This window comes from Oryzias latipes, chromosome 3 (assembly GCF_053564925.1).
Source record: "Oryzias latipes strain Hd-rR chromosome 3, Olatipes_Hd-rR_3.1".
Lineage (NCBI taxonomy): Eukaryota > Metazoa > Chordata > Actinopteri > Beloniformes > Adrianichthyidae > Oryzias > Oryzias latipes.
Genome location: NC_136239.1, coordinates 41,525,317 through 41,540,797, shown reverse-complemented (window position 1 = coordinate 41,540,797; position 15,481 = coordinate 41,525,317). Strand labels below are relative to the sequence as shown.

Here is a 15,481-nt window from a genome sequence, read left to right as displayed (position 1 = left end):
CTATCCGATGGGGTCCAGATGACCCCACCCTTACATTGACGTGTTATTCCTACCATGACAAAGGTGGAGAGGATTTCATGTAATCCATGGACACCAGTGAAGATCACAAATCATTGAAGAACAAAGGTTCAGAGCACTGTCTAGTGGGTCTAGATGACCCAACTCCCAATGTTAAAGTGCCTCGGATAGCACAAGGGTTACAACAGTACTGTAATAACAATATGTATACATATGTTATAGGCAATAGAATAAAGAAAGAAAAAAAAAAATATATATATATATATATATATATATATATATATATATATATATATATATATATATATATATATATATATATATATTTTTTTTTACTATATATACTATATATATATAGTACTATATTGGACATTAACAGGCCTCATTTCACATCAAAGAATGGGTAGAAAACCAAATGAAACATCCCGGCATAAGCAATATTACAACAATTGATAGGAAAACACCACATCTTTTCCATCGCTACATCACACAGCAGTCCCTGCAAAGCCCGTGAAGGTCAAGGGTCACAGATCCTAATGAAATAAGCAAATTCAACATTTAAACGATTCTAAGGAAAGAAATAAATATTTTGGATCAAAATCAAAAGAAGAGGGAAATGATTTACAAGACTTAAATTAAAAGTAAATAATATAAAATTAAATAACGTTAAACAATGAAAGGAAATGAAATTAATTAACGTTCAAATAAAATATGTCGGTAGTGTAGTTTTCCAAAGCCTGATTCAAGTGGACATCCACGCCGATAGGGGGCGGTAATCTTTTGCAGGGACCAGCATCCCGCCAATAACATTTACAGGAAACTCGGCCTGGTCTGCGCATGCGCTGCTGAGTTTGCTGTTACAGTAAAAGGCAGACAGCCTCTCTAACTGGACTTGTTGTTTGCGTGTTTTGTTTGTTTGTTTATTGACACTCGTCCGGACGCCGCCGTAGCCATGGCGTACCAGCTGTACCGGAACACCACGCTGGGAAACAGCCTGCAGGAGAGTCTGGACGAGCTGATCCAGGTCAGTTAGCGGGAACGGCTAGCTCCGTTAGCCCGCGAGACTGCAGCGGCGGTCCGTCCGGTTCGAGCGGGACGCTGCAGTCCGCGGCTGGTTTCACACCAAACCCGCTTATGAATAAGTTTTTCTGTGGTTTTTTTTACTGTCGTAACAAACATGGAAGTTTCGCAGGACAGAGTAGCGCGTTGTTAAAACATCACAAGTTTGTTTCTAGTTTGTAAACACGTGAATAAAAAGTCTGAGAAAACTACAGAGCGTTGGTGTGAAGATTAGATAATACAACCAGAAAAACGTCTTTAAGTCAGAAAACTTGACTCTAATGACGGTAAACAGCCACCACGGCGCATGCTAGGTTACTTTGTGAATTTTTGGCTAAACTCAATGTCACGTGAAATTCGGTTTCTTCGATCGCCTGAAGGCTGCGTCCGAATTCACACGTCACAAATTTCCCGAAGTAAACATTTACAAAGACCGTTTATGAATCCATTGTTTTCTGAATAACATACCGTTTTTCTAATGAGAAATCGTTCAAACGCAATGCATTTTGGTCTATAGTGAGTCTAATCTAGTGAGCATTGATGCACACTGGTTTTTCCCTGAGACTTCTGGGAAATTTCCAGGGTTCTGAGTTTTGGAATCGGACTCTCGGACAGACCTGCAGACGCCCGATAGTTCGGCCTCAGTTTCCGTGTTTTTTGTGCCAAAGTGAGACGTTGTTTCTGCTTGTGTGCGTTTGGGGCGCAGACCCAGCAGATCACCCCCCAGCTGGCCCTCCAGGTCCTCCTCCAGTTCGACAAAGCCATCAACACGGCGCTGGCCAACCGGGTCCGGAACCGGGTCAACTTCCGGGTGAGTGCAGCTCGGGGGTTCTGCGGCTGGCGCGGGCGTGAGCGCTGACCCTGTGTGCGTCCGCAGGGTTCTCTGAACACCTACCGGTTCTGCGACAACGTGTGGACGTTCGTGCTGAACGACGTGGAGTTCCGGGAGGTGACGGACCTGGTGAAGGTGGACAAGGTGAAGATTGTGGCGTGCGACGGAAAGAGTGAGTCCAAGCGTCTGAAGCTCCTCCTCCTCGCCACATTCTCCAGGATCCTGATGAAACTCTTGTTTTCCTCAGACTCGGGCTCCAACGCCGCGGAGTGACGGCGGCGGCGGCGCTGTGGGCGGACCACGACTGTACATATAATTTATTACATCACGGTTACCTGTGAGTGTGTGACCACATGCAGCAGGGCTTTTTTTATTCAAACGGAAGGTTTTCAGTTTGTGTATGCGCTGGATCATCTTTAATAAAACTTTATTTAAAAGGCTCTCGTGTTCTTCAGGAGTTTCTGCTCAGCGGGAACAACCGGCAATAGTTCTAGTGTTTCTGGATCAGAACCAAACTTGAAAAAAGAAAAGAAACCTCCTCCAGGCTGGTGTTCTACATGAGAGGGTTTTGTCTGCTTTTCACTCCATGTAAAGCATGGTGGCGGGGGGATCATGGTGGGGGTCCAGAAAGAGTCCAAAGGTCCACCAAGACTCGTGGGGCAGTTGGAGGAAGAACCCAGCAGGTCTGGACCTTCTGAGCCTGAACATCAGAACCCAAAGGAGCAGAAGCCGGATTCAAGTGAACCAGGTTATTATGGGATGGACGAAGACACTTGAGTCAAATCTACACAGACAAACGCCACGTGTTTGATCTAAACGTCTTCACGTTGTCAGCGGTGTGGAATAACGGGGATCGGATCCGTTCACGTTCCCGGTGCGAGTCAAAGCTGGATCGGCCGAACGGGAAACCAGAGGAATGCTTTTCAAAAGCTGCCGACATTAGTGAGAACGTTTTCCCAAAGTTTGGACAGGAAGTGACATCATCGTAACCTCCGTCACAAATTTATAAAGTATTTCTGATTCTATGTTCCAATGTCAATCACTTTGCCCCGCCCCCCCGTAACATTGGGATCAACTCCCCAAACCAAAAATCTGGAGGACAGAACAGCAGCTTTTCCGTTATTTTTCACTCTGAACAGCTGTAAGTTAGTTTTATTCAAATGAACTTGTTTCTATTTAGAGTTAAAAACAAAAAAACAGAGTTTTGTTGTGAACGAAGTCAAACGGGAAACAAAACCCTTTTTCTGTTTTTATTACCACCATCATGCAGAGACTGTGCGGAAGCCGTCCTTCGTCTTCCCGCTGAGGAAGACGGACGCTCCGCTGAGCTGGAATGAAACGTTCCCGCCGCTCGGACATCAGGAGGAACGCCACGGTGGACGCCATCAGTACTGCGTGACTCCCACAGAGGTTTCTGGACGTTTCGTGGACCTGGTGGAGTGCTTCTCCTCTCTGAAGACCCTCCTCTTCCTCAGTTTACCGCTGAAGTCGGCAAAAACGTCGGCTCGAAAAGTCCATTTCAGATACAGAACAGAGAAATCCGGCTTCTTCGCTGAGATTTTATAAAAACAGCCGGATGTGAAGAAGAGGCTGAAGAGGCGTTGGCACAAAAAACATCAAAAATGATCCGAGATCGACGACGAAGATCAAAAACATTAGTTTTTAGTACGATTACAAAAGATGGTACACATGTGAATAACCAAGACATGAAGAAAAGTCCACATGGTCATGACCTCTGGAGGAGGCGCCACCTAGAGTTAGAGTCTGACATCACAGGATAACCAAACACAGTTTTGTTCTTCATCATAAAAAGTTGAAGCCTCACTCGAGCGGTTCTCATTGTGACCTCACAAAGATGGCCGACTTAAGCTTAGAAAATGTTTTCCTCTTGATTCGCACGCGTTCGATCTGACCAGAACAAAACCAGAGTTCTACTGTGAAGGCCAGACGGAGCAGTTCACATCATCACCTGAACAGATGAGGCGCGCCAGTTTAAACATGGTTGCTATGGAAACTCCAACGTTTACTTTGAGGTAGAGACACAAAACTTGGCCCACACGTTGCTCAACTGAAGAGGAGAAAAAAGTCAGATGGTTGCTATGACGCATCTCCTTCACAAAGGTGGCGGTTTTCAATCCAATTGAGACTTCAATGGGCATTTCTCTACCCCTGATCACAGCACGAATGCTGACTCATCAGTCAATAATGGCCGCCCCTCTGCATCCTGTCAGGTTGAGTCTTCGTCTGTTTAAAGCCTGATGATGACTATTTTTAGACTCTCAGTAGACTCTTGACTTTTAATCTGAATCTTTGATTTCCGATAGTCTGACCGAGGAATTTACTCTGAAAATAAGTGCTTTTTTTTTTAAAAACAACCTTTTACATAGAGATCTTTTTTTTCTTTTTTTACAAAATAAACAGTTCCCTTATTCCTTAAAACATATTCTTGAAGAGAAAAACATTTTTGTCAGAATAAAGCACCAGCGTTCAGTTTTTTGCTGTTTTTTTGTGTGAAACCGATAAAGTTCCCTCGAATGTTCTCGTCTTTTCGTCCACCCCCATTTTAAACCTGGAAAAGTGGTTTCCAACCAGCCTGAAATGTATTAAAAAAGGTCTCTTGATCCGTGACCTCTGGCCGCAGCAGGGGGTGGGGGGTGGCGGCGTAGCTGCCAGACGTCTTTGTTACACTGAAGACCAAAACTATTCCAAAAAAAAAAATAGACACTTTCATTTTTCCAGACGTAGAAACTGACTTCTCTTCGACAGACATGGCATGTCTGCTGCTCTTCCTCCTCCTCTTCCTCAGTCCAGGAAGCGCTGACAGGCTTTCTTCCAGCGGCAGGCCGTGCACCACTGGTCCCTGTGTTCGATGCCGTACACCTTGCGGCACTTCTTGGCCTCGCTGCGGATCCTCCTGCGAGACAGAGGAGACGTCAGAGCTGCGTCTCAGAGGAGGCCGGCGCCACCAGGAAGCACTGACCTGCAGGGGGCGCCCTGGTGCTGCAGCCACTGCTCCCCCACGCTGACGGAACGGACCCGGAACGTGGAGCCCTGAGGACGACAGAGCGGCCGTGAGACGGAGCGTGCCGCCGACCTGCCTGCAGGGGGCAGTAGCGTCCCAACAATGACGCAAAGGGGTTTCCCTTCTGAGGGAAAAAAAGGTGCCCCCCCCTCCCACTCCAGGAGGAAACCAGTTCCAGCAGGCTCCTCAGGAAGTAAACAATCTGCCGCTGTGCGAGGAGACGCGAACGCCGCCTCCCAGCTGCAGCACGTTTCACAGAATCACCCGAGTGAGGAAGTTTGAGAGTCCAAACCCAAAATGACAACCAAACCCCCCCATGCATGTCTGCAGAGTTCTGGCTTTAAAGAACCCGCTTAGAACTTTCTGCACCAAAGCAGATCCGCCTTCAGATTCTGACCGGAGGTTTGGGTCAAAACGTCCAGGAGAAAAAAAGTCTGGAATCTGCCAACGATTAACGAGAAAAAACATCAGCCGACTGAAAAATCTGCAGGTGGATGAAGGATGAGTTTGTTTTTCACATGCAGGTGGACTCTGGTGCGGCTCACTGCAGTGTAGATGCAGGCGGACCGGAGGAGTGGACCTCCGCTCCACGTGTTAGAGGAAACGGATAAAAAATGGATTTAACGGTGAGCTTTAAGGTCTTTCTTGGCCCGAGTTTCAGGTTTACACAGAAATAAAGATTTGCCAGGCCGATTCAAAGTTCACAGTTGCCATGGTAACATCATGCAACAAGCAGTTGGAGTCCGCCAGTCGGTTTCTTTGATGCCACGGTTTCAGGTTCTTCATGTTGTTCTGACCATAAACCGACATTGCGGAGCCAAACTGAAGTTTTACATTCTGTCATGATCCGTGACAGCCACAGCGGTGTGGGCGTGGCCTGTGCATCCGGACATAAATAAAGGTTATTTACCGGTCTGCTGCAGGGGGCGGGCGCAGTCATCAGGCGGCACAAGGTGGGCGGAGCTGGCAGCACCACGTGGCTTGGAGGCGGGGCCTAGACGAAAAGACTAAATATTACCAAATAAATTCTACGCAGATTCATATTTGAACCTTAAACGCTCGGGTGAAATTAAATATCCAAAACATTATCGATGGGAAACAAAACAATTTACAGAATAAAAATCCATCCCGTTTGTTGTTCAGGTTACCTGGTAGGAGTGCTCTGATTGGACCTGCCAGGAGCTGCCACAGGGGGAGGGGGCAGAACGGCTCAGAGCAACGCAGCCTGACGGAGAGGGCGGGGAGGGAGGAGGGGGACTGGGGGGGGAGGAAGGGGAGGAGCTAGAGGAGGCTTGGAGCGGAGGGGGAGGAGACTGATGCTGCGGCTGGCTGATCTCGGTGTAGTAGAAGTCCTCCTCGCTGCGGGAGCAGCGCTCGTGTTCACCCCCGCGGCTGTGGGGTCAGAAGACGAAGACGTTTGGAAACATTTTTCCGTGTCTCGCATTTATGTTCTCGTCATGAAAACGTTTTTAACAGTTCAAAGTTCAAATCCGGTTTTTAACCTTTTTTTTATTAGTATTTTTCTTTAAACATTGTCATCATTTTTTAAACCATATTCTCTTCACCTCAAAATCAGACAAAATGTTTTGTTACGACTTTGATTAACTATGAAGCTGCATGGCTTGATGGATTGTTAGAGCATTATGGGTAATGTAGTCAGTGGAGTTATACATCCATCCAAAACCTCCCATTGACTCCTCTGACTAATTGCCAGCTGCCTTATGTCCTCTCTAGGCATTCTGGGAAGTGCAGTCATTTCGCATTGAATAACTGTGTTTTGTTTATGGTCCGTAATTTTTAAACTTTCTTAAAAAGTTTGATTAGAAAGACAAATCCACAACAGTCATTTTAAAATGTCTGCAAAAGCTAAATGACGAACAAAGAAGGTGAAGAAATCAAAGAAACACATTAACTGCCTTTTTTTTCCTTTTCCACCGTCTCATACATCCATCCACCCATTTTCTTGACCTGTTGAATCCCTTTTGCGGTTGCGGGTTGCTGGAGCCTATCCCAGCTACTGATGGCACACTCTGGACAGGCCAATACCAGGCCGACCGCTCCACCTCTGCACCGCGGCTGTTTTGCCACATAGCTGTTCTCATTGGTGTGTGACATTATTTTACATGAATTAGGCCGTTGTGGCGCAGGGGTGGAGCGGACAGCCTCTCTTCGGAGGATCGTTGGTTGAGTTTGACATTTCATCTTTGAAACATTATCAGATGAGTCTCACCTCAGATGTGTTGTTCTGATGTGACGTTTGATCCCAACCACTGAAGTCAGCACCTTGCCGCAGCTTGGCCACAGACATCGGTACGCCACTTTCACGGAGTTCTGTGGGGTCAGAGGGAGTGTTAGCCCCGCCCTCCTTCATTCCAGCTTCGTCAGACCGGCACGTGGCCCCGCCTCACCCTTCGTTTCCGTGGTGCCGGTTCGTCAAAAAGAACCTGATCCAGCTCCATGTCCAAGCCCTCATCCGATGGCACCACAGTTTCATTCTCAGGCTCTGCTGTGGCTGGGGAAGAGGGGGCGGAGCTTCCATTGGCAATGTCGACGCTCCAGTGACCGCTGCTGCCGCTATCCGAGAGCTCGGGTCCAGACTCCACAGAAGGACCTGAAGAAGATTAAAAACGCTTCCATAAATCTGAAATAACTCAGAGTTTGTACAGTTCTTTTGGGGTATTGAGTTTGTTGTTCACCTGCAGAGTTTGGCGGGGGGACGGGCTTTGGGGGTGGACTGCAGGACAAACTGCTGAGGACCATGGCGGCCATCAGTTCGTCCATGTCCACCTCCTGCGCACCCCTGGAGCTGCAGGACGACAACAAACGTGACAAACCTCATCGATAAACAACCGAGGAGCAGCGGAGGTGGGAGGAGCCTCACCTCCTGGGGACGTCGATGCAGGAAGAGACGGATCTACTGCTGTGATGGGACGAAGCGCCGACCACTGCGTCAGCCGGGGCGCGGCTCGACAGATCCAGAACCCCCGATCCTTCACCTGGTCCTGCACACTGAAAGTACACCTGAGGAGAAACACGACGGACTCAGACGGACTTCTTCTCCAACAGCTGGGGTGGAGATAAAACAAGAACCTGAAGAAAATCAGAAACGTTTCAGGTTCAAATGACAAGACAACCCATCCAAAAGCTGCTGAACTTTGGGCTTCCAGATCAACTATTTCTTTTTGTTCCTCGTAGTTCATTATTAATAAGGAACACCTCCTGCAGCTCAGCTCAGTGGTGTTTCTATTGAATCCAACTGGAGCCAAGTTCAGGCGTCAGTCGCTATGACTGCCTTCAGTTAGGAACCCAAGAACGCTTCCACTGAAACCAGAACCAAAGCTTTGAGTTCTGAAGTTCAGCGGGCATCCAGCAGCAGCAGCAAAGGACCCAGCAACATGTGAAGTTCCCATCCCAGAGTATCAGGACCAGAAACTAAAGCTTACATAATTAAAGACCTCAAATCTGCAGCAAATGTCTCCGGTACGACGAAAAACGACGCCAGAGTTATTACAGGTGAACGTTCTGTGTTTCAGTACAAGAAGCTGAATAACAGACACTAGCTAACCAGATCTGTCGCCCTATGTAGCCGCTTTTTGGTTTCCCTTTAGGCTCGCTACGGTTAGACAAGAGAATATCCGATCTTCCCCACCTTTACATGACGGAGTTGAGTTTTTAACTCCTGGACAGACCTCTCTGCTGCTCTGACGCTGATTCTGACACTCAGTTCACTTTGATAATACTGTAATACATGATGATAGTACTAACATACACTGTGATCGTACCATAACAGAGTACAATAATACCCCAGTACACTATAGCCTTGCTTCCACTGAGTGGTCTGGTTGAGCATTCCCGTTATCAATTAGACCGTTTAAGCTGGACTGAATGGTACCATTTTTTGGCCTCCATTGGTTGTTGGTCCATAGAAAAATGGAACGGACCCGTTAGGGCGGAGCTGCTGTTTTGATTTTGAATTGATTTGAAATGGTTTATTTCAAATCAATCAAAGGAAGAATGATGCACAAAACATTACAATCATCAGTTATCCGTTCATACAAAGACGTATCAAACTTAGGATAATTAGACATCAAATTAAAGATTGCTTGACAGGAAGTGGAAGGAAGAAAACTTATATAATCCTGTTCTATTTTAACCATTTTATTACATGATTTATCATTATCTGGTTCATAACTTTTGATCAGATATCTATGCCTTCCTAACACAGTTTCAGGCCATCACGTATGCTGAAGTATCAATACATCACATGACAAATATGATAATAACTATGCCTGTTGAAAATCGTTGATTGACTGAAGGTCATTACAACACAATAAAAACCGTCGGTATTCCTCGTCGCCGCCCGCCATCTTCTCTCACACTACGTTAAATGCTTTGTGTCTACAAAGAGCTAAGCTGGGAAAATGAGCTGCTGGATGACCGCCATTGTTGTTGTTGTTAGCTTCCAGCCGCATGCGGCCTGACGGTCCAACTTTGAGCTGAAACGCTCACCTGAATTGCCTGGTCCATTCTAAGATTGGACAGGACCGCTCAGTGTAAACAAGACTTGTGATTATACTGTAATATACTATGATACTACTGTAGTACATTATGATAAGACCGTCTGCTCACCTTCAAATCGCCATGACCTTTGACTCTGCTTATCCCTTGCTGTTGGGACCCCATTGCTGTGGCGCAGCCAGTCTTGGAGGACTCTACCGTTGAACAAGGCGAGCTCACCAGCGCCCCGAAAGGAGAACGCTTCCCCAAACGGGTCTTTGGTAACATGTCTGCAGAAGGCATACGGGTACAGAGAGTCAGGTACCGTCAGAGACCTGATATCTCTGATTTTAGCACCAAGCTCTAGTAGTTTGACACAGACTGTTGCAGCTTCAGCCCCTGGAGATTTCACCAAACTCTGGTGGACCAACAGTTGCCAAAACCAGAGAATCGTTTTCAGTTTTTACCAACTTTTATGTTCCTGGAAATGATCCGAAACGTTGAGATCTGTAATAAAAACTCTGGAAGTTGCTGCTTCCCCGGCTGTGGTGGAAAGCCCTCCGTTTCTGAGGGAAAGGCCGGTTATGTCCTTTACATGGAGGTACGAGGGCGCCGTACAGGATCTCTCTGCTGGGGTACGACCTTGCATGAGGATCATGACCTGAGTATCTCTGGTTGTGTTTTCCTAAAGGTACTCATGGGGGTGAAACCTTTGGTTCCTTGAGGTTCTGAATTTTTACTCAGAGGAATCTTCTGGTCTCAGTACTCAGACTGAAGGCTGTGGGGCAGCTTTCTGTTGGAGTAGCTCCATAAGACCTCTTTTTCTACCCTCCCACTTCTTCTTTTATTTAAAGATGAAACATAAACCAATGAAAAGAGGGCATACTGGAACCTGCTGGATGGGGGGGCATCCACGCTCAGGCTCAGATTGTCACGGACAACGCCAGTCTGAGCAGGAGAAGCAGCGTTTCCTGAAAACAGCTCCTCTGGTGTCCCAAGGAGCCAGAATACAAAACAATGAAAGACTTTTTTGTCCCACTTTCACAGCATGGCGGAGGGTGGGTGTGGGAGCGGGGTGGGTGGGGCGTTAGTGTGAAGGGGCCTCCAAAGCAAAAGACAAGGCAACGATTTGAGAGCACTTTCCTGTTGGGGAACCAAAACGATTGTTCCGATCCAAACTCAGGTGCAAAGATGCCTTCAAGCCGGCTGCAAAAGGCATCAACGTGCAAAACCCCAATAATCCATGAAAGATCTGCTGTGGATGAAGATCTGAGTCAGTCTGCAGCGTCAGAGAGCAGCTGGTAGACGACCAGCAAAACCAGTGAGTAATCAGCTGGGAAGACGAACAGATCTGATGGATTTAACAGTAAGCCTGCCCCCCCACCCACCCACCCCACGCCCCCCTGGTTTCCTGTTAATCAGCGAGTCATAGTTTCCACACCAGAATTCCTATTTCCATCACATGGACATGTGCATCAAGTGTAAGAAGCTCCAAAATATGAGCTAATGCAACAACCCCAGCTGAGCAAAGAGGTCAGAACGCTGCTTTGGTTGGGGGGGGGGCTGCATCCTCCAGGAGATGCAGGAACTTTTGTTTGGTTCTGGGTACTCAGATGTTCCTCCAGCTCGGTCCACTTCACAACAAGCCTCACATTTTCATGGACCAAAGCTCCCAAACAACTGTGACGTCAAAGACGGGAGCGTCTAGAGCGGTTGGTTCTGGAAGAAGACATCGGTTAGACTCCAGGGTTCAACCTTTAAACGCCTTCAACTGGTGTGCGTGTCTGTGATCATTTGCATCTGAACTCCAACAATCGCAGTGAACAGCAGCTCATCATCTGTAAACCATGAAGGGTAGCCTCTGTCCCAAAGTCTTTCACTCTTCAGTTCTTTGGTTTCGCAGCTACAGAGCTAAACGCTCTTGTTCCACTTTGAAGGGATTTTCAGCAGATGATCTCAGACACTCGTTTCTGAGGGTCCGATTGGCCACTTGGCCTTGAATGAAATGTTGGTGTTGAAAGACTAACTATGCTTGTCTTTATGTTTCACAGGAACTTCTTTAAGTCCAACAAATGGACTGCAGTGGATTTAGAACCCAGTTCTTCTTTGGGAAAGCTTCAGCCTCGCCGTTTGTTAGTCAGTCAACCATGAAGCCAAACATTTCCTTTAAAAACACACTACTGAGTGAATGACAGCTGCTATGGGCCCCCCACCTTCATCAAGGCCCCCATTTTGACTTGTTTTACACCCTTTTCCACATTTGCCTTTGCTGTGATGCCCAGCAGGGGCACATGGGGGAGATAATCAGTCCTCTTAGGTCTGATAAGATTTCAATGACGTTGGTGAAATCGGGATCTGTTGGTAAAACTGGTAGAGTTTCTAAAATCTAAACTGGATCCACGTGTTGGTGTATGTGTGTGACGGTGTCCTAACGTACGGCCATCACGCGTGTTTATGTGTTTCGGGGCGTACTCAGACTGGGGAAGTCTTTTGGTCCGGATCCAGCCCGCTTGATTTGGTCCGGATCAAGTCCTGAACCTTGTGTTTGGTCTGTAATCATACTGCCGTCAAGTGTACTTTCCTGTTTCGACTAAAGATCTCTTTGCAGTCCTTGTCGCGGTGGTTCACAGATTCAAACTCAATTTTGAACACGTGTGTCAACGTCAGGTACAACAGTTTTTACTTTGGTACAACCAAGGCAAAGGCTGCAAGGCTGCACGGACGGCTAGGACGGTACGCTGACCGCTGAGTGTTAGATACATATAGATTGTCGGGCAAACAGTGAGGAGCAATGTGCATCTCCTTAAAAGTTGTTTTACTGAGCCTGCAATTCATCCATTCATCCTGATGAGTTGCTGTGTCTCGTCGTTGCTACTATGTTTACATCCCATAATATTCGGCTACGGTGGCCGTTTGGTCCAGTTGTTCTGCTCCGAGCATGGAGCCTATTCAGACAAAGCTGGAGCTCAATCTGATGGGAATCGAACAGGGACTCCCTCAAAAGATGAGTCCAAGAGCGGTTTCTGGTCCAGGAACCGGGTCCACTCGTGTGTCTCCAGACTAAAAACACCTTCAGTCCGCTTTGAAACCATGAAGCTTCAGTGGGATTCTCTCCGTTAGGCCGAAGCTTCTCCAACACTCACGACGCTGAATTTCTGCTCCGTTCTTCATCAGATGATCTCGGTTCTTCCCTTTCCTTCTGGGTTCAAACCTCCTCTGAATTGTGGGGTCAAGACTCAACGGTGAGCTAATGGTCAACTAAGACTTCATGTGGTCCGCCTGTTTTACCTGTGTGCATCCTGACTTCCATGATTTCCTCTTGATTTTATCCTCATCATAAACTCAGGTTTACTGAATTGCTTCAGTCAAAGTTTTCCCTCCTGAAACACGGTTTTCAGCAGACATGTTCAATCTTTCTCTGAATGAACCTCACAGCAGTTTTCCCACCAAACTTTCTAGCAGATTCTGGTCCCAGAAAAGTTTTGGTTCTCGACTTTTCTGCTCAGATTATCGTGTTTATTGTTGCTTCAAAGCTCCTGTTCGTTTGTGGGTTTGAACCCGATTTCAGCAGAACCTGAAGAGTCCAGGAGAACCACAACCGTGAGTCCCATCTCCACAACCTGGACTTTCCCAGAAACACGCTCTGGAGCGAATGCTAACCGCTGAGCCTCTGAATGTGTTGAGTTTAAAGGTCACACAGACTTCAGTGAAAACCCAGAAGGACTGAATTCATGTCAGTCACACGATTTTTGTCAAAACCAACGCAAAGAAAAGTGTTTCAAGGAGACGCAAAACATGCCTGGCTGGCCAGCGCACACACACACACACACACAAATGCACAGGCCCAACACACCCCATCTGCTGTGAGCCAATCACACAACCCCCCCCCCCCCCCCCCCCCCCCCCCCGCAATAAGAGTCCAGAATGAAGGAGAAACTTCATCGCCTCCATAGTCTTCATCACACAGCAACTCCTCTGAGGGACAATCACATCAGAGAACATTTCTGCACAAACAGCAGCAATCCGGGGGGGAGGGGGGGGGGTCTCGTTTTTCGGTGAGAACTTTATACACTCCCCCCTCAACCCACACACATAAATACCCAACCACCCCAGGCTGAGCTGCAAACAGCAGAAACAAGAAGCTGTCACGTACCTGCAGAAGCAACCAGCAGCACCGAGGAGTCCTGCAGCTCTGTGTGTGCGCTGCTGTTCAATGGCAGAGTGTGAGTGTGTGTTTGTGGGTGTGTGTGTGTGTCTGTGAGTGAGTGTGTGTGAGCCTGTCAGAGCAGCCTGGAACACCAGGACCGGATCCTCACTCCGATGGAACTGAGGAGACATTTTCCACGAAGGTCTTCACAAACTACTTCAGCCACGCAGCTTCACCACCACCAGGCTTACCTGGGATACGTAGTTTTTATCTTTAAATATCACAAAGAATAATATCATTTCAACAAGGAAATCAACATTTGATAATTCTGATGCAGATAAGCAGCAAAGTACAGTAAACCCTTGTTTTTCGCGGGGGTTACGTTCCAGAAAGAACCCGTGATAGGCAAAATCCGTGAAGTAGAAACCTCTATTTTTTTAGCAATTATTATACAATTAAATACTCTATTATACATTGAAAAGAAAGAACAAACCATTTTACAAGCTCAAGCATTTGTTTCACAAATAAAAGTACTTTAAAAATGTTTTTTTTCAACAAATAACTTCTGTACTGTACTGTCAAATAATAATTTGAATCATCGATGTAAACAGAAGGCTTCAAATCACGGAGATTAGCCCCGCCCACCGCGACCCGAGTAATTGGATTAAACGGGAGAAAATTTAAAATGATTATGAAAAAAATACAAAGTACAAACGGACAAATGACTCAGGTGTATTTCAATGCTCTTCAGTCTGAGAAGCTGCAGTGTTTTCTCCTTCAAGCCCGCGGTGCAGCTGTGTGTGTTTGTTCAGGAGAAGAACATAGTGATTGACAGTTGGTGTTGCTCTTTTTCTATGGGTTTTAGAGAAACTTGAAATTTCAAGATGATTTGCATGTACGTAATTTGGAAAGCTGATTTACGTACGTGTACATATTAAACTGCAACATTATTGACGCACAGGTAGAGAAGAAGCGGAGTGACTTTTTTAGCCAATCAGAATGCAGAACACAATGCACCTTGCAAATCCGTGAAGTAGCGAAACCGTGAAAAGTAAACCGTGTTATAGCGAGGGATCACTGTAGTTGCAGCCAAACATCACATCACTGTTACTCTGTAACTGTGAATTAGTCTATACCAAACGGTGCTCTGGAACTATTTCACCTCATCCCAGATGAGCGGCCATTTTAGTGACTCTAAATCCGGAAATCGGTCCGTTAAGGAATAAATTATAACAATCTTTGTAAACAATTTTCTTCTTCTGAGGTATTGGTCATAATAATAATGAAGTGGTGGCGTTTTATAGTAAAAATCAACAAAGATTGGATTGTTGGTCATTGTTTGTCATTTGAACGTCACTCTCGTTTGTGTTCTTTGGCTAAATGTCATCTTAGTTTTGTCTGAGTCTCGTTAGGTTTGGCTCGTTGCTGATCCCGCAGGAAGATCCGGTCTAGAACCCGCTCCGGGGTTTCCCAGCAGCTCTCCCTTCGCGTAGTAAACAAGCAGGTCACGTGGGCGGGATTCGAGGACCGATTGGTTGGATCATCGCTGTGCAGCAGCACACACCCCTCCGAGTTCCGTTGTTTACTAACCGAAACTGTCGTGAGGGAACGCGGAGCCGCCGCGCGGCAGGGAAAGAAGCCGATGCGGTTTTCACGAACTTTCTGCGGGGGGGGAGGTTGTTCTACGGCCTCAGAAAAGTAGTTCCGCCGACAACATTCTGTGGCTGGGCCGTTATTGAGCGGAGCAAAGGCGCTAACAAAGAGCAGCCGGGGGGGGGGGGGGGGGGGGCGGGGCATCAGCAGCGTGTGCGTGCACGTGCGGCATGTCCGCGCGCCCTTCCCCCCACGCGCCGAGCCACAGGCGTCGCGCTCGTGAGCTACGTGCGAATTCGGAAGGGCCTCGTTT

The 15,481-nt window shown here is 47.0% G+C and overlaps 2 protein-coding genes across 3 annotated transcripts; one reads left to right on the top strand and one right to left on the bottom strand.

Annotated features, from left to right (window-relative positions):
* Positions 1-821: 821 nt before the first annotated feature.
* gtf2a2 (general transcription factor IIA, 2) lies at positions 822-2,349 on the top strand. Its single transcript, XM_004086064.5, has 4 exons — positions 822-1,042; positions 1,784-1,888; positions 1,955-2,081; positions 2,157-2,349. Exons 1-4 carry the CDS (start codon positions 971-973, stop codon positions 2,180-2,182), a joined length of 330 nt encoding a protein of 109 aa, XP_004086112.1. The 5' UTR covers positions 822-970; the 3' UTR covers positions 2,183-2,349.
* A 796-nt stretch (positions 2,350-3,145) lies between these two features.
* znf395a (zinc finger protein 395a) lies at positions 3,146-15,387 on the bottom strand. Of its 2 annotated transcripts, XM_078944753.1 has the most exons (11): positions 15,166-15,387; positions 13,582-13,754; positions 9,561-9,718; positions 7,813-7,952; positions 7,628-7,737; positions 7,340-7,542; positions 7,162-7,262; positions 6,080-6,323; positions 5,842-5,925; positions 4,890-4,960; positions 3,146-4,823 (listed from the first exon to the last, which is right to left on the bottom strand). In XM_078944753.1, exons 3-11 carry the CDS (start codon positions 9,714-9,716, stop codon positions 4,712-4,714), a joined length of 1,221 nt encoding a protein of 406 aa, XP_078800879.1. In that variant the 5' UTR covers positions 9,717-9,718; positions 13,582-13,754; positions 15,166-15,387; the 3' UTR covers positions 3,146-4,711. The 2 variants fall into 2 exon arrangements, with proteins under 2 accessions (XP_078800879.1, XP_023809527.1); XM_023953759.2 differs by lacking the exon at positions 15,166-15,387 and having other exon boundaries at positions 7,813-7,940; positions 13,582-13,723.
* Positions 15,388-15,481: the final 94 nt, after the last annotated feature.